Source organism: Oryza glaberrima, chromosome 10 (genome assembly GCF_000147395.1).
Source record: "Oryza glaberrima chromosome 10, OglaRS2, whole genome shotgun sequence".
Lineage (NCBI taxonomy): Eukaryota > Viridiplantae > Streptophyta > Magnoliopsida > Poales > Poaceae > Oryza > Oryza glaberrima.
In genome coordinates, this window is record NC_068335.1 from 21419729 (window position 1) to 21444782 (window position 25054).

General features: G+C 43.5%; 3 protein-coding genes across 3 annotated transcripts; 1 reads left to right on the forward strand and 2 right to left on the reverse strand.

Annotated features, from left to right (window-relative positions):
- Positions 1–8110: 8110 nt before the first annotated feature.
- On the forward strand, positions 8111–9603 carry LOC127786144 (homeobox-leucine zipper protein HOX1). Its single transcript, XM_052313474.1, has 3 exons — positions 8111–8415; positions 8496–8836; positions 8932–9603. The coding sequence occupies exons 1-3, from the start codon at positions 8217–8219 to the stop codon at positions 9322–9324; spliced, it is 933 nt and encodes a 310-aa protein (XP_052169434.1). The 5' UTR covers positions 8111–8216; the 3' UTR covers positions 9325–9603.
- A 7055-nt stretch (positions 9604–16658) lies between these two features.
- LOC127753159 (phosphatidylglycerophosphate phosphatase PTPMT1-like) lies at positions 16659–20518 on the reverse strand. The gene is made up of 6 exons (XM_052278626.1): positions 19943–20518; positions 19416–19538; positions 18562–18655; positions 17952–18034; positions 17781–17870; positions 16659–17290 (listed from the first exon to the last, which is right to left on the reverse strand). Exons 1-6 carry the CDS (start codon positions 20210–20212, stop codon positions 16868–16870), a joined length of 1083 nt encoding a protein of 360 aa, XP_052134586.1. The 5' UTR covers positions 20213–20518; the 3' UTR covers positions 16659–16867.
- Positions 20519–22391: 1873 nt separating this feature from the next.
- Positions 22392–24346, reverse strand: LOC127785757 (formin-like protein 1). Its single transcript, XM_052313155.1, has one exon. The coding sequence runs from the start codon at positions 24073–24075 to the stop codon at positions 22600–22602; it is 1476 nt and encodes a 491-aa protein (XP_052169115.1). The 5' UTR covers positions 24076–24346; the 3' UTR covers positions 22392–22599.
- Between the last annotated feature and the right edge of the window lie 708 nt (positions 24347–25054).

Consider the following 25054-nt stretch of genomic DNA (forward strand, 5'->3'; position numbering starts at 1 on the left):
TACGATTGATATATAAATATGATATGTGTTGTGTTCGATTGCTTATCGAGTAAATATCTTCATTCTTCGTCTCATCTATATTTTAAAACTGTGTCCGCCACTGGGCACCGAACAGGAAAGGCTAAGCCGATCTCGAATCCTTGTCCAAACCTGCTTTGTGAAGGGACAATCATGGAAGATGTGGGAGCAGGACTCGCCGTCGTTTGCACAAAGGTGACAGATCGAGGCCATTTGCCAACCCCGGCGCTGGAGGTTGTCGGTAGTTAAACATGCACCACGCATCGAAGCTATCCCGTTTTACATGCTGCTAATTAGGAGTAATATGCTTCTCCAAATTGAAGGTTCAAACGGCTAGCACTATAAATCTGAAGCAAGTCGTTCGTAGCAACGCTAATATGCATGCATATTAAAAGTCGGAAGGAATAATTGGCATGGATCTATCGCTAATGATCGATCCATCGTTTAATCTGACGCTCACGGAAGCAAGCTACTCCTACTAACCCATAAAAAAATAATATAGTAATGTACTCCCTCCATCCCAAAATATTTGACGCCGTTGACCTTTTTAAAAATGTTTGACCGTTCGTCTTATTAAAAAAATTAAGTAATTATTAATTCTTTTCCCTTCATTTGATTTATAGTTAAATATATTTTTATGTATATATATAGTTTTACATATTTCACAAAGTTTTTGAATAAAATGAATGGTCAAATATGTTTAAAAAAATCAACGGTGTCAAACATTTAGGGAAGAGGAAGTATATGATATATTCTACTACTACAAATCTAGATATATCTTTGATTTTTTTTTCTAGATTTATGTAATAAAATGTGTCACGTCTAATCGTATATTTGTTTTATGTGGGAGCTAGGTCACTCGCATGCACCATTTCTATAATCAACATTCAACAAGGACCTAGGAAGACAGTCCTCTAGCCATCGACGGACGATACATGGATGGATGCATCAGGCCAGCTAGCGATCGATCGATCTGGCGTCAGCGTATATGACTCTGACCTACTACTAAGTAGCAGAAAGACCTAGTAGCAGTCGTAGCTGGCTGTCCAGTTCACACATACGAGATCAACTGATGATTGATCGATTAACACGTGTACAACCATGCATGCATGCTTGGCGATAGATGAATGATCATGCATGCATCAGGTCGTCACTCGTAATCTCTGGTCATCTTTCGACCACAAATATAATAATTTCTAAGTTATTTATAAGAGGTTATGTTTAAGAAAAAAATAATTTGTTGTCCTTGATGGTTTGTGATTAAATTATGGTTGGAGGAAATTAAAACGAGAGGTGACTGTCAGGGGCGGCTCTACCTTGGTCCATGGGGATTAGGGCCTTAGGGCCCAATGGAGGCTCGAGCTTTCATTATTGACGCGAGAACCATATAAGCCTCTATTTTTCTTTACCATATATAAGATAGAAAAGGGTTATAGTTTTGTCTAGTTTGTTTACACCCAGCCCGGCTGCTATTTCTTTGTGGATCTCTGTCACTTGTGACTATTAAAATTAACAAACAACATCATAACATCATAGAAATGCTTATGATTCATAAAATTTTAAAACTTAAAACGTTTATATTTATAGATAAAGAGAGTAGCACATGCTGTATATGTGGTGCGCGTGCAGTGTGTCCACATGCATGCATGAGCATGACGGCAACACGGCATGCATGCAACGCATACAGGCAGGCAGCTTAATTGGTCGACGGATGGTCAATGGATGGATCGATGGAACCATCCAGCACAAGTGCCCTCGCGTCCAAGTTACTCCAATTTGTCATTACTAGTATCACGTACACGGTCCAATCGATTGATTCTTGTCAACTCGATCGATCGATCGATCTCATGGGCCAAGCTATCTATCTATTCTAGTATTAGTCTTCCAAAACATAATGAATCATTGATTGATAGATTGATTGGTCGATGCCTCCATGGATCATACTAGTATACTTCTTTCTTAAAAAAAAAAAAACTAGACCTATTGCTTTTATCGTCAAGATTAAAGAGAAATTAACTTATTTTATACGTGACAAAAATTAAAGAGTATATACAATCAATGAATATCAAGATAATCAATGAATATCAAGATGACTCATCGAGTTCTGGTCTCAAATATTTGATTTGTCCTTTCATTTAAATCTTATACGCATAGAGACTCTAAATCTTGTGGAGGAAGCTAAGTATGGGAGAAGATGGTGGAATTGCTAATATTGATGACATGAAATTGCACGTACACTACGTGCATCCGTTCGTGCAGCGGGCCACGTACGCGCGGACGTGGCGAGCTTGGCCACCAGGAAGAATGCATGCAGGTACAAGTGTATATGGTAAAGTACACGTCTAGATGCACAACGACTTGCTAATCCAGTGACCCATCCATGGTTACACACGTGTACATGTTACTGGAGTACTACGCGTGAGTGTGATAGATAGATAGAACATCTCGTTCGTATGTATATACCGGTACACGTACGATCGACGGGACAGACTAATTAACTACTAGTCAAAGCTTGAAATATATGGAAAATAGTAATTAATTAATCCACAGTTGATTAGTTTGGGTACGTGATTGATAAGAGTACAGATATATATCACATCACCAGGAGAAAAACCGAAGAATGCATTCATGCTACACGTTTGTACTCATGGTCGATTGGTCCTCAGCTGCTGCTGCTTACAAGTTGGTCAGTATACTCTCTACGTGATAGTAAAGGAAGTCGTTTATTCAAACCTTAAAAATAGAAATTATAAATAATTTTTAAGTTATTGAGTTTAAAAATATAAAAATTATATGAATAGATTTGTCTTAAAAAATACTTTCATAAAAGTATACATATATCACTTTTTAATAAATATTTTTATAGAATAAAGTTGTGTTTTGGAGACCGTGTCGCTATCCAAAACGACTTCCTACAAGTACGGAGAGAGTATACTTTTTTTTCTTCTCTTTGATTAATCGACTGTTGACTCAAAATATCCAAATAAAAGATTTGTATCAAACAAATTTATATACTACTCCCGCAATATATCAACCTGGTACTAAATGATATATATATCTTAATACTACCATTATGGACGGACTCTCCATCCAGATTCACAGTAGTATGACATGTTTCATCTAGTACTATATTCTTATATTTTTATATGGAGGGAATATCAAGTTATGTATGTTTTAGAAAATTCAGACAAATATATTTTTTCTTTTTTCCAACTTTCTTTCTTTTTTTTTCTTTCTTTTTGTGTGGAGACAAACCAAATATGTACTGGAATTTACTTTATGGATCGGGAGAGAATGTCAAACTGAAAAAAAGCTATGAATAAACCGCGAGCGTCGACGACGATGCCACCAGAGAGAGAGATGAAAAAAAAAGTGAATAAAGAAAAAGAAACAAGGAGAGGAAAAGAAAGAAATGGGTGATGAGTGGCTCCAATGATTGGAAGCAAAGCAGGTGTGTGTTGTCGGGGGAAGGCGAGGCAGGGGAGGCCCACGTGGAAGCCTGCCGCGTCCGACGTGGCCCCTCCCGCCCACGTGAGTAGGTGGGCCCTCCCACCCCGGTTTCCCCTCCTGCTTTCCCGCCTCGGCCCACGTGACCCCTGGGCCCACTAGCCCACTACTACCGGCTGCTGCTCCCGGCTCGGCTCGGCTTAAAATCGAGCTTGGCTTGTCGAGTTCCAAAAAAAAAATCAACCTAAGAAATGTGACCTCTAGTTTATGTATGTGGATATATGAGGTGTCCATATTCATTGATCTAGGAGGGGTCACATCATTCCCTCCTAGGCCGAGTTTAGATCCAAAGTTTTTTCTTTAAACTTCTAACTTTTCCATCACACTAAAACTTTTCGACACACAAACTTCTAACTTTTCCGTCACATCGTTTCAATTTCAACCAAACTTCTAATTTTAACGTGAACTAAATACACCATTGATTCTTTTTGGGACAGATGACGTAATCGGGTTGGCGTGGGGGCAATGCAGTGATGGGCATGATTGGGGCGATGATGCGGCGGCGGCAGGGAGAGGAGAGGAGATGATGGTTGGGTGGAAGGGGACAGCGTGGCCGCACGCCTCGCGTCGGCGTCCGGCAGCACGCACCATGGTCCATGGGCCACGTACGACCCAACTGTAGTGCATCGCCGCCGCGCCGGATTGTGCCACGTCGTCGATCTTGCTCTCGTTCATCAGCGACTAGTTCATGTCTTTTGTTGAAATGCGTAAATTTCACTATAAGAAATATAAAAAGTGGCTGCTGAGAATGGTTTCTGATCCGGGTTTATGTTTTTAATGGAAACCATGTTCAATCTGGGTGTCCACCGTAACTGCCGTGGCGGATTTATGCCACGCCTTGCTCGTAGAATCTAGGCATACCACATACTATTGATACTAAGGTCGTGTTATTTCCCCATTTTTTCCTGTTCGTACCTTTTCAAACGGCTAAACAGTGGAGTATGACTTTTGCAAAAGTTTTTTATATACAAAAGTTACTTTAAAAAAATTATATTAATCCATTTATCAAGTCTTTAAGCTATTACTTAATTAATCACGTATTAATGGGTAACACCGGAAACCACGGGGAACTCCACCTTCCAAACTCAGCCTAAGTATAGACGCAAACGCTTGTATAAACACACTTATACTCGCTCCTGTAAACAAATGCATGCGTGTACATCTATCTATATGAGTACCTCTCAAGATAGAATCTGCATGTTATAAGAGTTATGAAGTCACAACAGATTTATACCGACATTGTTAAAAGGATAATTAGCTGTAAATACGAGCATCCATGTAACTGATCTCATAATTTCGTTGGAACACATGTTTTTGTACGTACCCCTCTATCCAAAAAAATTTAATCCTAGCTATAAACCTGGACATATACGTCAGGTTCGTAGCCAGTTTTTGGGACGTAGTAGTAAGCGATAGGAATCGGTTTAATCGATAATGGACTTGATCGATACAATTAGCTCTATTGTCGTATATATGGCTGGCTGCTGCAATACACGGTTGTTGCCGACACTCTCGACTATTAATTACCAGGTTTGTTATCGCATTCGAGGATGTGCACATGTTGTGTTATTAGTGATGGATTGCTTCAATGTGGCTTACTTATTTCACTCTCATCTTTTCTTAGGAATATGCGGAAGATTTGTAAGCCTTTTTTTTTTTTGAGGTTGCAACCAATTGTCCATACTTTCGGTACGGACTACGGAGACTATTCCACTGATAGGAGTACATCTGTTATCTTTCTCTTTTTCTCTTTTTCTTTGTGGCATCTCTGTCACATCTTGGGCTATATCTTCATAAAAGAAAATAGGCACCCCAAAAGTCAACAGCTTAAAATGGAGCAATGTACTACTGCTTATACTACCTCCGTCCCAAAATAAGTGCAGTCGTGGATATCCGTGCCCAACGTTTGATCATCCGTCTTATTTGAAAAATTTGTGAAAAATTTGAAAATATTTAGTCACACATAAAGTACTATTCATGATTTATTATCTAATAGCAATAAAAATACTAATCATAAAAAATTTTCAAATAAGACGAACGTTCAAACGTTGAACATGAATAGTGCAAAACTACACTTATTTTGGGATGGAGGGAGTCCCATTTTAAGCTGTCTAGTTGCTTCGTCCGTCCCTAAAGAGATATAGGTCCTGCTTGGGGAGCTAAGGGTGTGTTTGGTTGCCTGGCTCGTCCCTGGCTCGCATCTCGGATGCAACTTGTAGACTGTTTGGTTGACTGCACGTGTCCCACAGCCAGGCCGAATAGATGCAAAAAGTCTCTCGCAGCCAGGCTGAGCAGGAACGACCGAATCGAGCTTCGCTGCTCATCCTGGCTCCACGCATGCAGCGGCGCCGCACCCGCGCATGCAAGCACTGCACCCGCGCGTGCAGGGAGAGCCGGAGAGACGATGGGGTCCCCGACACCACCCTACCTTCTTCCTCATTTCTTCTATCTTCTCTTCTCTTCGCTATTGCCGGTCATGGCCACCAGCGGCGACCATCTCCATCTCCGCCGGCCAGATCAGGCTAGCTGCAAGTCCTGCTCCTCCCTCTCTTCTTCAGCAAGGGCTCGCCAAGAGCTCTCTACCGGCGGATCCGGAGGGCATGAGCTCGCCACTGCCAGATCTACCTGCACGGAGATGTCGAAGTATGAGCTTGGCTTAAGCTCGTCGTCGTCGCCAGCGGCACCACTTTCCTCGCCGGCTTGAGCTCGTCGCTGCGCGGACACCCTCGCCGCCACAGACAGCTACCTCAAATCCATCTCCTACTCACCTTTTTTTTTTCGCCAGATTCAGAGGTTAGAAGCTCGGGCCTGCCAGATCCGAGTAACCACAACACCCTCCCGGCCGCTAGACCCGCTGCACCGACGGCGGCGAACATGCCTAGCTGGGTGGCACGAGCGGCTAGGTACCGGCGGCGGCAAGTTCCTCTGCGAGCTCTGTTCTCCTTTTTTTTTCTTTCTTTTTTCCACCGAATGTCATTAACCACTGATAAATATGGTATATGTACTGCTGTGCAACTGTATATGCTCATCCGATACTGTTTTCAATTATTGTTGTCAGGAGCTCCGAAATCAATGCTTTGTATATTTTGCATGTACTATTAAATCTGATATATATATATACCATAAATAAATACGCTTTTATTTCGTAGATGGTAAGAATTTTCACTATTAATTCTAAGTGAGGTAATCTCTCCTTCAAAGAAAGAAAATACTCATACCTACTATCCATACAACCAAACAAACAAAATCTCTTTCAAACCGTATCTTTGGTGCAAGCAACCAAGCAGAATCTCACGCTAACCTGGCTAAACCAATACAGCCAACCAAACGGTTGCATATGTATCTACCTAGCCAGGCCAAACTCAGCCTTGATGGAAGAGATGGGCCAGGCTAAAACAATGCAAACAACCAAACACACCCTGATTCTGAGAAGCCAACTTCTGAGAATCTGAAAAAGATATGTTTTCCAGTTTTTGACTTGTAGTTTACAACTACAGCTTTAGAATCTAGAAAAAAACTTAGACTGTTTGGAGAGCTTCTGATTTCTAAGAGAAGCTGCAACAGTTAAAAACTCCCCTAAACTGGTCCATAGTTTTCAGTGGTCAAAAGTGAGATTATACATGAGGTTAAGCAAATAATATACTATTCATTAATACTTGGAGAGAACAAGGAGAGGAGAAAACTAGGGGAATGAGAGAGTATTATTAGTTCGATGGTTAAAAAAATAAATAAAAAGATGAAATAGTAAATAGTATTAAGGAAGAAAAATATTTTTTGTGAGCTAAAATTTTAAACTATAATTAGATTTTCTTTTGGACAAGGAGATTAGAGATTAATGTTTGGGAAAGACTCTGCTGGTATCTCTCAATTACGGAGGAATTGAGGGTGATTGGATAAGATAAAAAGAAAGATAATCAAATAGACAAATAATACTACTCTCTATTTAAGATATAATAGTACATAGAAAAATAGGGTTAGGGGAGTATAAAAAAATCTTAACATTTGTGAATAAACATAACACACACTAGGAAAAATGTTTCACTATATTAGTAGACAAAGTGGATAAGCCTCAGGAGATATACTTAATAGTCCAGTGATAAAAAGACGTGTGGTTTCAACCTTAAGAATCCTCACCACGATTATAATTTCTTCTTAAAAAATATTCGAAGGGGCGTTTCTCTCTCTATATTTTTTTATTTTTTTAGCGTAAAGCCGTAAAACCTCAGGTTGCGAGCTATGGGCAGGCTCAACTGAAGGCATGGCCAGGAACCAGGGTCAAAGGAGCAACAAGTCATGTCCGGTGGGCCCCACCCGGCCCCAACCCCGGGGGACAAGTCAATGAGTGCCCCCGCTCCCTCCGAACAGGAGAAGCTGCTCATCATTTGCGCTGCGACGCTGACGCGTGCGCCCATTCCACGCAAAAGAATACTAGCAGCCCATGCATGCACAATACTACTACTACTAGTATTTTCTTTGACTTTTCCTGCACCCCACAAAATATCGCTTTTGATCTAATCTCCTCCTTAATTACCCCCTCTAATCAAGCTCCCCTGTCTCCCCCACGCTTTAAAAGCTTCCTCCTCCTCCTCCTCGCCAACCACCACCCTCAGTCCCTCACCTCCATTTCCATCAAGCCCAAGAACGAACTCACCACGCTAGTGTTGAGAAGTGGAGAGAGTTGAGAGGAATCAATGGAGATGATGGTTCATGGGAGGAGAGACGAGCAGTATGGCGGGCTCGGGCTCGGGCTTGGGCTTGGGCTCAGCCTCGGCGTCGCCGGTGGTGCAGCCGACGACGAGCAGCCGCCGCCGCGCCGTGGTGCCGCCCCGCCGCCGCAGCAGCAGCTGTGCGGCTGGAACGGCGGCGGTCTCTTCTCCTCGTCTTCCTCCGGTGAGTATAGATGGACGGACTTACGTCGAAGTCGTGCGTGCATGCATGGATCGATCTTACGAAGGTTAGTTTGTGTGCAGATCATCGGGGGAGGTCGGCGATGATGGCGTGCCACGACGTCATCGAGATGCCGTTCCTGCGGGGGATCGACGTGAACCGTGCGCCGGCGGCGGAGACGACGACGACGACGGCGAGGGGGCCCAGCTGCAGCGAGGAGGACGAGGAGCCCGGCGCGTCCTCCCCCAACAGCACGCTCTCCAGCCTCAGCGGCAAGCGCGGCGCACCATCTGCCGCCACCGCCGCCGCCGCCGCCAGCGACGACGAGGACTCCGGCGGCGGATCCCGCAAGAAGCTCCGCCTCTCCAAGGACCAAGCCGCCGTCCTCGAGGACACCTTCAAAGAGCACAACACCCTCAATCCCGTAAGCAAAACAATCAATCAATCAAACTAATTACCAATCCACCATGAAATCGATCAAGAACAATCCGATTGACTTGTTCTTGCTGGATTGATCAGAAGCAGAAGGCGGCTCTGGCGAGGCAGCTGAATCTGAAGCCGCGGCAGGTGGAGGTGTGGTTCCAGAACAGGAGGGCGAGGACGAAGCTGAAGCAGACGGAGGTGGACTGCGAGCTGCTCAAGCGCTGCTGCGAAACGCTCACCGACGAGAACCGCCGCCTCCACCGCGAGCTCCAGGAGCTCCGCGCCCTCAAGCTCGCCACCGCCGCCGCCGCGCCGCACCACCTCTACGGCGCCCGCGTCCCGCCGCCCACCACCCTCACCATGTGCCCCTCCTGCGAGCGCGTCGCCTCCGCAGCCACCACCACCCGCAACAACTCCGGCGCCGCCCCCGCGCGGCCGGTGCCCACCCGCCCGTGGCCGCCGGCGGCGGCGCAGAGGTCGTCGGCGTAGAGACCCCACTACTGATTAATTAGTTAATTAGAGATGAGTAGTGGCTTTTTCTTAATTAGCAGGGTACTAATTAATTACTTAATTAGGGTTGGACCCCTGTAGTTTTCTTGTTTATACTACGTGTATAATTTAGCTCTGGTTTTGAACTTTTTAGTTAGTTTCATAATCCTTTTTTTTCCTATCTCTCACTTCACCCTGTTTGTTGTTTACTCAGCAAAGAATATGGTGTCTTTGTATAAAGTGATGCATGAAATGGATCATAAAAGTTTTCAATATTAATTCCTTCATATCTGTAGTGTTCTTGGACTACTAATTACTGCCAAAAGAATGATATGATTACTACTGTATTGATGCTTACTATCCCTCTTGTGGCACTTGAGATCTCAGGATAACGATGGCTGATTTTCCTTGCTTTGTTTTGTTAATCTCCTCATATGTATAAGACCAGAGTAATTAATTAATTAATTAACAGGGGTCGAACTGTCAACGGTGCAATTATTAACATCTCCGAGTGCAGGCATCAGTGAGGATGAATTCCAAAGAGGAAATCTTCTCCTTTTCTTTCCATTCCCTGTGATCTTATCTTTGAAGCATTCTAAGCTTCCTGACAGGAACATCTAGCTAAGCTATAGCTAACTTCAGAGATGCAAAACTTGCAAGAAACAAAAGGGGATCAGATCAAGAAACTGAAGCTGAATCTGAAGCAACAGTGACAACAGTCTCTGCAAATCAATTAATCAGTCTCTGAACATGTGTGTCGCTGTTAAACAGGCAGTCAATTAATCAGTCAGAAGGTTTAGTGGTAGCTGCCGTCTGAACCGGGCAAGAAAAGATGAGCAGAATTTGACCTCTTCCAACACACAATCTGCAGCAACTTTTGGCTCATATGTTCTCTGGCCATCTTGGCGAAGCTACTACTAGTAGTACGGTGATTGCAGGGGAAATATCTCATCAAATCTGGATGAAAGCTACTGAAGATGAGATCATTGGAACAAGACGAAGTTTCCTGGACCTTACTGAACTTGCGTCAGACAGATCATACCAATCCAGTATCACTGGAATAAGGCCCTATATATTCTAAACATGTTTTTGCACGGATTATTGAGACGGATTTTGTTTACTTTGATGATAAATCAATATTTTGAGAAATAAACTTCAGTGATTTATAAATAGCTTAAAACAAGTGATCTAAATAATGCAGTAGAAGATCTTTTTTATGAGAAATTGTATAGACAAAAGATAAGCTGAAAATAGCATGCCCTAATACTTGGGATTAACATAGAAAAGCAAGCAATGGCTTAATTAGTAGTACTCGTAGATTATGTGTGAGTTGTCGCTACTATTAGTTAAGTAATCCATAGCTTAATTAGTAGTAGGTGCAGGTGTGCACGCATGATTTGGTCTGGTGATGCAATGCAATCTTGGTTAGATTTGCGCCTAACATAATCAGGATCATTAGCCTCCCCAGCCAGCATGCCATGTGCAGGATGCCACTAAACTACTAAAAATCATTTGGCATCATCATCATCCAACAGAGGCATAATGCGTGCGAGGTGATGCATCATTGTTTAACCAAAGTGATTAATTATCTCATTAGGTGTACTACTCTTGTGTGCAGGGCTTAGATGTGGAGGGATCACGAAGCAAACAGGTCCCACGCGGAGCCCCTCAGCTTAAATCCGGGAGCAAAAGCTGCAGAGATGAGAAGAAAATTTGCTAATTCATGGGACACATTTGCTCCCTGCTTTTGCTAACACCTAGTACAGTATACTATACCCCTCTTTTGCTGAACCTTGCTTTGCTTGATGAAGTTTTCAAAGCTGGTAATCAATGATGATGCCTGTCAGTTTACAATACTTTAATTGTACACTAATTGTGTTTTGTGCAGTTGTGGACTTGTGGTGTGCAAATGCAAAGTTGCTTGGTGATCAATGATTGTGCTAGTATTGCCTGCACAAAGTCCCTGATTAGAAAGGCTGAAATGTTGTGCTTACTAAGTAGTGTTCATTACTGGGGCCAATGCTACTGTCTTTTCAATTCTTTTTTCTCTCTCTTTTCTTTTTCACATGCTTTCCTGGAGCAGAGTGTAGTTAGTCAGAGCAGAGAAAGCGAGGTTAATACGAGTTTATTAGCAGGATTAGTACTCAGGAACTGCACTTTTACTGTTGCTGCGACTGTTCAGTCCAATACATATTCAGAAGGGTTAGGTAGGACATCCAGATTCCAGTTGTGAATTTCTTTTCTGTTCCTGAGCCAGCAGGTCAGCTCCTGCGCGTGCACGTAGCATCTGATCTGATACGGTGAAGCATTGTTCGCTTCTGCCTCTGAATTCTGATCCTTCCTTGGCGTAGAATGGAAGCAATTCAGAAGACCAACTCGCGTAGCTCAACTGATTCATCAGCAATTCGCATGTAGATCCTTCTGTCTGAATATGTGATCAAGCCAATGGAAATACACTAAGCTACATCGAGCTCCGGCCATGGTCAGGTCCAAGGGTTGAACTTCTGACCTCATAGATGACGCTAAGGGCATGTTTAGTTCGCGAAAAGAAAATTTTTGAGTGTCACATTGGATGTTTGACCGGATGTCGGAAGGGGGTTTTGGACACGAATGAAAAAACTAATTTCATAACTCGTCTGGAAACCGCGAGAAGAATCTTTTGAGCCTAATTAATCCGTCATTAACATATGTAGGTTACTGTACCACTTATGACTAATCATGGACTAATTAGGCTCAAAAGATTCGTCTCACGACTTCTCCCCAACTGCGCAATTAGTTTTTTTAATATATATTTAATGCTACATACATATGTCCAAGAATTCGATGTGATGTTTTTGGGGAAAAAAATTTGGAAACTAAAACAGGCCTAACACAAACAAACAAACAAGAGTAAATCACAAAACCCCAGGTTTTGAGACACATACAACATAAAACCTCGGGTATTATGACTTGTTTCGAGTAACACTAGATTTTGAGGCAAAATGTTTCAAAAAGCCATATGTTTACATCAAATACTCATAGTTTTATTATTGTATATGTTCACATTAGTAAACTCAAAATACATATACCACTCGTGTACTTTATCTTCTTCCTCACTTTTGTATTACACCATTTAAAAAGTGCAACACAAGTACACAACCCCTTAATAATGACACATTAACCAGTTACTTATATACATAAACAGCCATACTACCAATAACCGATGCTCGTTAAAATAAGTCCAAACACGTATATCATGGGAAATACTTTCATAATATATAATTAGTCAAAAACAATGATATTAGCTTAAACATGGGGTTTCTTGAAACATTTTGCCCCAAAACCTAGGGTTATTCGAAACAAATCTTAATACCTAGGGGTTTTGCATTACGGGTGCCTCAAAAACTGGATTTTGTGAAATTTACTCAACAAACAAAGATGCATTACTCTCTCCGTTTCATAATATTCGCACTATGTTAAACTATGTGATTATTACTCTCTCCGTTTCATATTATAATCACATAGTTTATATGAAATCAAACACTTTTACTTTTTACCATTAATTTTTAAAAACATGTATAATTCAACATGATAATTTACCATTAATTTTTAAAAACTTGTATAGTTTAACAGCGTGCGAATAATTATATAGTTTAACATCTATATTTTTAGAATAATCATTAGAAATACTTTCATAATATATAATTATTCGCACGCTGTTAAACTATGTGATTTTTTAGGAATTAATGGTCAAAGATAAGAATTTTTTTTATTTACAACACATCTAATTTAATACGGAGGGAGGACATCATATGCATAGAGGCCATTGACCTGAACAAGATGCAGTTCAGTAATCCGTATGCATGTGTGGTTGACAGCACGATGCATGCAGAAGCAGTTCAGAAGACGAAAATTTGTTGGTTTGGTTGGTCTCGTCTCTGTACTGAACTTCACACAGATGATGGCTATATGTCACTGACTTATTTGTGCTTTCTGAAAACCAACACACACTACAGAAATGTCAAACGAGGAGAAAAAAAGGATGTTCAGATCGAAGAAAACTCATCCATGGTGCCCATTTTGACCCGGAAATCAACTGACGATGATGTGTGCTGCTGAATTCTCATCACCATGTGCCATTTCAGGAGGCATGACCGGTTGGTTGATCAATGCAGCGATCAACCATTGCACGTGTGCATCTGAATTCTCTTCCTGCATTGCAGCCTGATCTCTCCTTCATTGAGAAATCTGAAGCAGTAGCACAGGCCAAACTTGCGTTGTGATGTACTGAACTTTCTCAGAAGCGATAGCTACTTGGTCAGACAAATCTGTTAGGATCTTTAGTGGTTATTTCTGCACGTTTGTTGAGGATCGAGTTCGCATGAATAAACAGGACAAATGATTGATCCAGTTAGAAGGAATTAACAGGTCAAGATATTATGTTTTTCTTTTCCAACACATGGAATGGCTTGTCTGAACATCTGGAAGAAACTGTACTTCTGAAGAACAGAACAGGAAACTGTCGATTAAGTTAAATTTCAATTAGAAGAAGCATGTTTAGTGCATCAAATCCATAACCAGTGATGTTGCCGTATTTAATACATGCAAATAAAGCATATGGAGACTGGAGCTAAATACAATCACATTTCAGCAACCTCAGTACAAACTTACATGAGCAGTAAATACAGGTAGAACAGAACCCACTGGTAGTTTCTTGGCAAAACTTCTAGACAAATTTGTCAGGATCTTCTTGGGTGAATATCTTCAAGTTTTGTGAAGATTCGAGTTCGCATAAATCGACAGGAAAAATGATGAATCCAGTTAGAATTATAAGTCAAGATATTCTGTTATTTTCCAACACATGGAATGGCTTGTCTGAAGCTCTGAAACTCTAGATGAAACAACATTAAAAATTCTGAAGAACAGGACAGGAAGAAGTCGATCAAGTTACTTTCATGCACAATGCAAATCCAGATAACTAAATCGGCTGAAGAATATTTGGTGCAATTGTATGCCTCTGCTCAAAATGAATAAAGAAGGCATAAATTCATTCTTGGACAGAGAAAATTCAGAAAAAGCATCCAGTAAAACATGTGGAGTGAAAATGCCAAACTGCCAGCTTAACTTGAAAGCAAGCACAAATAATGACAAAATACATTATTCCTCTGATATAAAAACAAATAAAATGGCAACTTGGACAGCACATTTGTCTACAGGCATCATGCTGAAAAATGACGTTGTCAGTCAAAGTCAATAAAAAAGTAGTTAGTGGTTAGTATATTTACTAGTAGTTGATAGTTCCCCTTCTTTTTTCAGTTGGGTTTGCAACTTTGCATAGCTACTGCTGGTTCCTGAAATCACACTGCAAAGCAAAATGGATAAAAGCACGTCATTATTTTTTTTAAAAAAGAATTCAGCTATCAACAATAGAACTCAGTTCAGTCGGCACTTTATTCACAAATAAGAAAGGGTTAATTTAATCTATGCCATTACAAATATGGTATATTAGAAAAATATAACATTACAATTCGTGTTATCGGCTCGGTGCCACTGAGAATTTTTAAAATCGGAACCATGCCAATCCCGTCACTATTTCCGTCCTCCTCTCTCACGCCGACAACCTCACCGTCATAGCCCACCCACCCCACCCCCCCAACTTCAGAGAATTTTCTTCAGTCTAATTTTCTGATTTATGCTCTGAAGAATTTGTCAGTCTTTGTTCCGAAGAAGTTTTAACTGCAGTTCTCATGGTGAAACGCAGAGAGAATCAGACGGACGTGCGGTGGCGAGACGGATCTAAGTGGGCCGACACGGCCCAGGATGACGTGGGTGACATGTGGGCCGCATTTGGCCCATCATGTCCGCGTCAGATATGCAAGCAGATTGAGGAGTCCGTTCCGTTCACTCGTCGCCGTCGCCGAGATGAGCAGCAACCGCAAACGCGAGCTCGAGCGCCTCCGAGGCGCGGCGCGGTGGCTCCTTCTGCAACGACGCCGACGCCGTCGTTTCCCTCTCATTAATTACAGATCGGTAGAGCGGATACCTCATACATTGTTCCATCGTCACCGTCCTGAAGTTGTCGTCCATCGGGGTGGACACTGGACAGCAGAGGGTATCCTCCAGACAAATAGGATGGAATGTGGAAACTCCAAGACAGGAAACTAAGAAATAGTATGGGCAAATCAATTCTATTAGCTCGTTCAAACAAAAAAAAAACATGGAAAATTAAGCTTGGGTGTTGCTATGCAATGAAAAAAGTGCCACGACTTAGATTTCACCGTTTTGTTATATAAGACTTTATTTGAATTATTTCACTGTCTGTATTGCACTTCTGATAAATTAGGCTTGAATTGTGTTATGTGCTTGAGGTTTTTGGATTGTCTTTACCCTTTTGAACTAGATGGGCACACCCATGATAAAAATCCTGGGTCTGTCACTGGTCGACGGCCGCCGGGATCGCGTCCATGTCCGACGATGCCAGCCGGAGTCGCTCGCCGGTGGTCTTGCAGCAGCTTGAGGTGTTGATACGATCGATGTATTGCCGCTAAACTGCACTGTACCAGACTCCTCTGGTATTTGCTCATTTCTAACAGAAATGGTGGCTTCATGCCCTAGTTCAAAAAAAAAAAAAGATCATGTATTGCCGGTTTCTGATACTATCCATAGATGTTCACAGAATCACAGTTAGCTCCGTTTGTAACGTTGTCTCACGTTTGGATCCAATCATCCCATTCAAGGGGGTTTCGGAGACTAAAACTCCGACCTTTTTTGCGACGGCCCATGAAGAACTGTACGTTCCGTGCGTTCCCCGTGTATGTAACAACGAAGATACATGGATTGGCTTGGTTTGTGGCCTAAATAGAGCTTACCAAATTTTGTCAATACCAAATTTTGGCAAGTTTTGATATGACTAATTTTGGTAAGGCAAAGTTGTGTTTAAATTGAAGCCAAAATAGACAAAATTCACTATTGAAATAACCCATTTTCTTAGGCATGCTAAAATTTGGCTTCAAACCAAATAAGACACTGAACACTATTGAAATTGCCAAATATTGTAAGCCTAATTTATACCTCAAACCAAACCAGCCCTATATGACTATATACGGTAGAAACTACAAAGATGTCCTTGATGCTGTTAATCCATTCATTATACAGTGGGCATGAATTCATGGAGTTTCTTCCTATTAGACGAGAGCCAACACTTCCATGTCTTCATCGGAGAAACTTTTAGCTACTAATCACATTCAATATTCTCTTCGAGCAATGCACAGCAGTTGCGTGGAAGTTAAGAGGAAAAATATATGATAGTTTCCACCGAATAATCAAGTGGGCTAGTTGGGACACATGGTCAGCGATTTGAGATACCTTGTCATTTACCTCTGTACATGTAGAAGTCAACTTATTACAGATATGTACATACCCAAGCAACTGCACTCTTTGCTTGCTGAGGAGACTGGAGTTAAGGACTTCACATTGCATTTGCATGTTCTTGGCTTTAATATATACGGATGACATGCCAGACAAAAAGTTAAAAGAAAGGTCGCGGCGAATGCAAGTCGAACGATCATGGATTAACCATGACACCTTGAAGCAAACATGGGTGAGGTTTGGCGAGTTGCTCTGCCTCAAGGGAGCAGCTCTCGCTCCCCACGCTATTGTTACTCTCAGGGACAGGGAGTGCCTCCTTGTTCTTACGGGGGGCACGGCATCGTACCCACAGGTATGAGAACCCTGCAAAGGCCGCCTGGCTCGCAAACTGCACGCGGTATACTAGGCTTATCTCCCACAAGCCACTGCCCACGTTAACGGCCAAGGTATCCGCATCATACCCTTCGAGGTCCGATTTGGAAACCATGACGAATGTCTTCTCGTCAAATGCAATGAGGTTGCGAGTGGCAAGGAACAGCGGTGGTTTCATTATTGGGCTGTCCAGGCAAATGGATTTCCCAGATTTCTTCACCCTAAGCTGGTAGAATTGCTCAACAGCCTACAAAATATGGCATGCGACACATCAGCGTTAATGAAGTCTGACTGTTGAATATGAACAAAGGAGACAAAAACATAAAGGTGTTCCTTGCATACTGTAAAGTATCTCCAAACATCTAAATCTAAAAGATTGAGTTGAACCGGTTCACAAAACAAAAGGTAGGGGCAGCTTGATAGCCACAGTGTCTATTACTATCATGAATAGTGGACAAAACCTTATCTCTTTTCTGGAACTAGCAAAAATGTAAGGAGCTCCTTGACCACTAAAAATCATTTCAAATATCCAATAATAAGTTGCATATATTAGTGTCTAACAATTTTTTTTCAAGATGGAAGTCATATAAATGGGTCCGGTTGATATTGAAAGCAGTCCTATTTAATTCTGAATGCATAATATTTTTTTTCACAATAAGAGCATTCTGAATTTAAGAGAAACACAACCATGAAATCATTCTGCCCACAAGCACAGAATTTTTTTTGTGGCAGCTTACCTGCCGCTGTGCAGAAGCTAATAGCACCCTTGGCCTGCGCAAGCGAACATGTTCATAAGCTTCAGCCGGAGTCATTTGTTTGTATTGCACCTAAGTACAGAGTTAATGGTCAGTATCAAATTTCGATTATATAATTAAGTCGTATCTGCATGGCCAAATAACCTAACATACCAAGTAGCAAAGAACAACTGTTGTGCTCCGTCCACGTCCAGCTTTGCAGTGAACATATGTCAACTTCCCACACAAAGCATTTCCTTCCAAGATTAAAACAACATAAATAAATACACGAGACAAACCTAGTTAAAAATCACAATTGCAACAGCACAATAGGATCTCTACGAAATTAATGAACTTAAATTTTTGTCCACCTCCCCATTAGAGGAAGTGAATATCACAACATGCACGAAAAGTAAAAATGTAGAAGAGCAAGCAGAGCAAAAAAGGCAGTAAATAAAAGGTCTTAAATTTTTTGTATCCACAACGTAGCAGCATATTCAGTCAAGCTTCAAGAGGAAACTGCAGTAGCATACTGCAAAACCAAATGGCGACGGCCATTATATTGGTAGAGTTAAGTACAATGCACAAATTATTTATTACAGGGTGTTGGGACCAACAAACATAAAAAACATCTCTTACTACAAACAAACCAAACCAAACATAAGGTATCAAATCACAAGTTCTGATATCTACTCATGCAATGAACAGTACAGTCAAAAACAAACTAGAATATACATAGTGATTCCGTCGTATTATAGGATATGCAATTTGAGTAGATTCTTACTGTGGATGAAGTCAGCAGCCCGGCAAAGGTTCTCAAATGATGGTGCATAAAGATAATCTCTAGTTGGTAACACCAGGTTTTCAATTCCATGAGCCTAAAAAACAAAAAGACCATTTCAGTTGTGTGACCTAGAACTGCTAGTTATTTGAACATTCGCTCATGACCAGCAGGCAGAAACAGATATATGTAAAATTTAGGGAAGTTAGCATGGACATGGCACATCAGTTGTAAATTACAAAAAAACAGCGCCAGCGTGATTAGATAACATGTAAAGATTGCACCAAATGTACAGTTTAACGTAGAAGAAAGCAGAATGTTCAAAAAGGAGCATGTTGCATGAACATTTCAATGCCTAATTAGATTTCTTTTTTCTGAACTAACACAATGTTTGCTATAACCTTGTCATTTAGGTTGACCATGAGTAGTTTACATATCACTGACCTAGGATCTTCAATCTACCTTAACTACCACAGTCAGGTAATAACAATATAGTACCTAACAAACAGCGATTTGTGGTCCCATCAGCTAAACAAAAGGGCGCTTCTAGTATTTTTCTCAAACCCTTGATCTGATGGGTGGGCATCTAGATGGCAAACACAGAAATCTCCAGTAATTGCTCTCTTCACATTGCAGTATTGCACCACTGAGACCACTGGAACCTGATTATGCTATATGCCAGTGTGGTTTACAACAAGGCCGTGCACCTCCTCGTTATCAGAGTAACAACAAATAATATGCAGGAGCCATACTCGCAGGAAAGAATTAACAAACAGAAGCAGCAAAACTTACAGAACTACATATTATTCAGCACATTTGATCAGTCATTTAGTGGAATGATTTGGCAGTGTGACTACCTCATACAGGCACCTGGGAACCAGCCTCTCGTAGGATTCATTCAGTGTCACAACACCGCAAACTCCAAGCTCCTTCAGCCGCAGAACATCGCTGGGGAAAGGAACAGCACCGAGCAGAACATGCTGATCGAAGCAAAAGAAAAGTACACAATTAGAGCAGAGTAAACTAAAACTCTAAACAGATCGAGAAATCAATACTGCAGAAAAGGTAGTGCCAATCACCCACATACAGGTCCAAAACACTAAACGAATCGAAATTGAAACAAAAATCCAAATACGGCAAGAACTATAAACGAAGAAAATCTCTTCTCCACTATGCATATGCAGTAGGAAAGACCTAACCCTAAACGTTTGGAGTGCAAACTGCCATGATGGTCAGCAAACCACCGTAAGAAGCTACATTACAGGGCAAAATCCGTCGGCGGCACAAGATGAACGCGAAAGCCACGGCGATCAACAACCAGAAGAGGGGGGAAAACCTCCAAAAACAACCGAAATCAAAAGAGGGGGTAGGAAATTTTCCCCACCTCGTCGACCTGATCCCACCAGTGGAAGTGCGGCTCGAATCGGTTCCTGACGACGTTGTACACCAGCGTCGGGTAGAACAGCATCCGCGCGCCGACGCCCACCGCCGCGCGCTTCGCGTCGAAAGCCACACGCATCACCACCCCACCCTCCTCCTCCACCGCCGCCGCCGCCGCCCCACGACGCAGCTGCAGCAGCGCCCCGCCGCCACCACCACCACCACCATCCCCACCTCCTCCGCCGGAATCACCCGGAAGCTCCTCGATCCGCATCTCCCCCTTCCCTCCACCTCCTCCACCCCGCCCAAATCGACCCGATCTGGACCGATCCGATCGGGAAAAAAAACACACACACCAGAAAAAATCCCCCCCAAAAAACAACGAATCAATCGATCAGCGGGTGGAAAAAGGGAAGCTCCGCAGCGCGAATCGGAGCAGCTGGGCGGCGCGAGGTGGTGGTGGTGGAGCGGAATCGAATTGAATTCGCGATTCCGCAACCGCGCGGAAGAAATCGAGAAATCCCCTCCCCTTCCCTCGCGCTCACGCCTCCCCACCCTCTCCTCTCCAAAAAGTCGAAACTGCCCAAACCGAGCAGCAACCCCCGCGCATCCGATTAGTAGTACACCCGGCCGCGCGCGACCCCTCCGTCTGACATGTGGGGCCCACTTCCACCGACAGGTGGGGCAGGGTAACGGGGCGGGGGCGGGGGCGGGGGCGGGGGCGTGGGTCCCCTAGAGGTGACATGGCGGCCGTTGATTTGTGGATGGGCTTGGATCCGAGCACTGACTCGAGGACGCGGACGCCACGTGGATTTGCAGAGGTGGGGTTAAGGAGATCGTGTGGGGGGTTAAACCGCTAATCCGGTAAAGTGGATAGTTCCATGCTTGTATAGGACGTTAATCGCTTAATCCATTGCTTCATCTCGCAGGGCCTTCTGTGTGTTTATGTCATTATCTTTCTTTTTTGTTTGTTTCGTTTTGGAACAAATGCACGTATAGCTATAGATTTCTTCACGAAAATAAAAGTAGAGATGTCTAATGTAATGGACATGAGTTATGGTGTGATGTAGTCACTCAAAGTATAAGGCGAATTAGTTGTTACGTGCCTAAAAAAGAAACATTCTTCTTAAGAATTTTTTCTTGTGCCGTATTACTTATGGGGTGTTAAGATTCAGGGTGTAAAGTTGGCACGTCATATCATATATTATATAGGGTGTCGCATAGGGTGTTCGGACACTAATAAAAAACTAATTACAGAATCCGTAAGTAAACCGCGAGACGAATTTATTAAGCCTGATTAATCCGTCATTAGCAAATGTTTATTGTAGCACCATATTGTCAAATCATGAAGCAATTAAGCTTAAAAGATTCGTCTCACAAATTAGTCGCAATCTGTGCAATTAGTTATTTTTCTAATCTATATTTAATATTTCATACATGTGTTCAAACGTTCGATGTGAGAGGGTGTAAAGTTTCTTTTTCCAAAAAAATTGTTAATTTACCAAAATATTCATTTTATATCTACAACCGTGTAGATAATGCATCACAGACGCTCGGTTAATAATCTGTGTCAAGTTATGCCTATTTCAATCTGTTTCAAATTGAGCCTATTTCAATCTATTACTAATTGGAAATCCAAATAACTCGTGAGTTTCAAAAGTAGCATTTGTAAAGTTGAAAACAATTAACATGATGATGACCTGTTGATATTCCTCCTAACTTTTTGCCTACCTGTTCTTTCCAGCGTAACACCTCACTCCTTCACTCATGTCTACACATTCTTGGAAGCACAACAACCCATGGACATTGGGCATTCCTTTCGATGCCTTGATATGGTGTATTGTTTGTTTGTTTTCAGAGCAAAACTTATCCCCAAATCAATTTCAGCATGATGCCAGGATGATAACTGACAAAACAACCGACAACGATGCGTCAGCAACGCACCAAGATTAGCCTAGCGTGCTTCCAACAACCAACCGATCTAATCTAGTTCTCAACAAGCTGACATAGTATACAGTAGAGAGAAAAGTACAGAGAAATGCAGTACTGAATGCAGCTTGGTCACCACAGGAAAGAAACTCTCAAGTTAATTAATTACAGGCTTAATTACAGCTACTGGTGCAACTGGGTAAATTTGGACCACTCATCCAACCAAGGATTGGAATCAAACCAGCAAGCTAAAGTCTAAAGGGTAGCCTCTGATCAGGATCAGATTCTTCACCAGCTAACTGAAGCTGAATGCTGAATGCTTAGATTGCTTGCTGCTGTAAAGGGAACTGAACTGAACTGAATGAATTACAGGCTGAAACCTGAAGTTGTTTCAGTTAAGTTCAGAAGAAGATACAGTAGAAGTAACAGATTACTGCTATGTTTTACTAGCAGATTAGCTCATGGCAAGATTTTTAGATAATGGAACAGATATCCAGTTTGATTGCCAGATGCAACAGTCGATCTCCTTGCCCAGACATTGAGCATGAACATGCACTCACTCTCATTCATCATCTACATGAATGTAATTTGTTTACAGGTGGTTCTTGATAACTACTAATTAGCTATCACAAATACAAATAGTACCGTACTATCTATCTCTGCTCAAAACGAGAACAAAAAAAAAAGTAAAAAAGTGGCGCCGGTGATCGCCGGCGGCGGGCGGCGGGCGAGCTACTTGCCGTGCTTGACACCACGCGGCCCCGCGGATTTCTTTATCGACTCGATTCTCTGCAGCCTGATCTGCTCCCTGAACCTGGCGATGAACTCCTCCGCCTTCTTGTCCACCTCGTTCTCGTCCACCTCCGGCGACGACTCCCTCCTCGGCGAGTTCCCCCTCGTCGAGAGCTCGCCGTCGCCGTCGACGTCGCTGTCGTCGTCGTCGCTGCTCTCCGAGGACACCGTCACGTTGCCCAGGATGGGGTCGCTGCTGCCTCTCTCGTACTGGAACCTGGGAATGGATTGGTACGCCCTGTAGCCACCGTACGGATCGTCTGAATCCGATCCGTGAAGAAGAGCCGGCGCGTCGCCGGCGACGGCGACGTCGGGTTGTTCTTGGCTCTGGCTCTGGAGTGATTCTCTTCCTCCTCTGATTGTTCTCACCGATTTGGCAACTGGGTAGTACGACGAGGAGGAGGAGGAGCTATCTATGGAGATTCTTGGCTTCGCCGACGAGGAGTTGCTGCTGCTACGGCTGAATTCGGAGGTAGTGAAGCTGTGGGAGGTTTGCTCCTGCAGCTCCTCCTTGAAGCTCTTCGCCGCCGTGCGGCGTTCGGCCGCCGGCGGATGGTAGCCGTGGACGAGGAACGGAGGTGGCGGCGGAGGCGGCGCCGGTGGGGATGACTTGTACGGGCTCCTCCGCCTGGAGGAGTAGTCCTCACTGGCCTTGGCTAATGTCTCCTTGGACAGGGACGACGCCGGGGAGAGCCTCTTCGGCGACGGCGAAGGGGGGCTCGGCGCCGACGCGTCGAACCTCCCCGACCGTGACCGCCACGGGATCGGCGAAGGGAGCACGGTTTCATGGCCGCCGCCGCCTCCGCCGGGCGTGTCCTGTGAGATCCTGCGCGGCCGCGCCGCCCACGGCTCGCCGCCGTCGCCGTAGCCCGCGCTGGAGGACGACTCGCCCTGCGGCTTCAGTGTTCTTACGGGCAGCGACAGCGGCGGCGCCTGCTGCGCCGCCTCCACGGCGTGGCTCCGGCCGCCTCCTGCGCCGCCGGTCGCCACCACCACCACAGGCTCGTCGGGGTGGTGCATCGCGCTCCACGACCTCACCCTGTTGCCACCCGGGCTGTCGAGCGCCACGTCGCCGCCACCGTCGTCGAACACCAGCGAGTCGTGGATCATCTGCGACACGTACCCGGCGGCGTCCGCCTTCGCCTGCGCCGCGGCATCCTTCTCGTCGCCCCGCCTCCCGGCGTCGTTCCGGCGGCTGAACAGCCCGTACGACACGGCGATCCCGACGACGAGCAGGTGGAGCAGCTCCCACACCTTGGCAAGAAACGCCTCCCCACGGCCGCCGCCGCCGCCACCATCTCCCCCCGCCGCCGGCGCCTGCGGCGACGGCACGAGGGGGAGCAGCAGCACGCACGCCGCGAACACCGCCGCCCTGAACGGGAAGCTCTGCAGCAGCGACGCCTGCGCCACCGCCATTGGAGGAAGAAGAAGAAGACGAAGAGGGGGAAGCGGGAGGCAGCGTGACGACGCTGTTTTTAAGCTGCTTTTGCTAAGTTTTTCTCTTCTTCTTCTCTCTCTTTGATAGCTTTTCGCGCGCAAAATAAAAGTTGTATCAAATTCTCTCTCCCTTTGGCTTGGGCTTTATGGCCAACCATGCGTTGGAGATGCATCGAGATTACTAGAGATGGTATCTCATCTCATCTCATCTATTCTCTCTTTTTATTTTGTGTTTTTCTTCCCCTCTACTCTCCTAGGCAAGTGTGTGTAGTTTGAGATGGTGAGGGAGGCTTGAGGAAAATGGTATAACTTAGCTAGTAAGGGAGGAATTTTGTGTGAGAAAAAGGAATATATGCACTTCTCTCCTGGTCTTCTTTTGTTTTTCACGTTTATCAGTCTCGGCCTCTGTATCATGTGATGCAAGTAACACACCGTTTAGTACGCGTGAGTCAAAAACATAAAGAAAATATGAAAGAATATGCATTTTTTTCGAGAACGGCGAAATAAGATGTTTGTCCTAACTATGATATTTTATTTTTACAATACATATGTATTATGATTGGCAGATTCCTAACAAAATTCCTATTATCCAAATGCACATGCGCTGCATATATGAGAGTTGTTCTTTTTGAATAAAAGAAAAAAAAAAGAGCTCTAAACACGCGAGTTGGAACACGCAAAAATATGAAGGAATATGCATTTTTGTGAGAACGACAAAAGAAACGAACTGAAACAAAAAAAGATGTTGTACAAACTATGGTCCTTTATTTTTGCAGCACATGCATTATGATTATCAGATTTTATAACAAAATCCATAATATCCAAATGCACATGCCCTGCATATATATATGAGACTTGTTTCTTTTTTTTTATAGGAAAAAAGTGAGCAAGTACTCAAAATCATAAAATATGTTATCTCAGATAAACATAGCATTTACACTACAAGTACGCCTTTGAT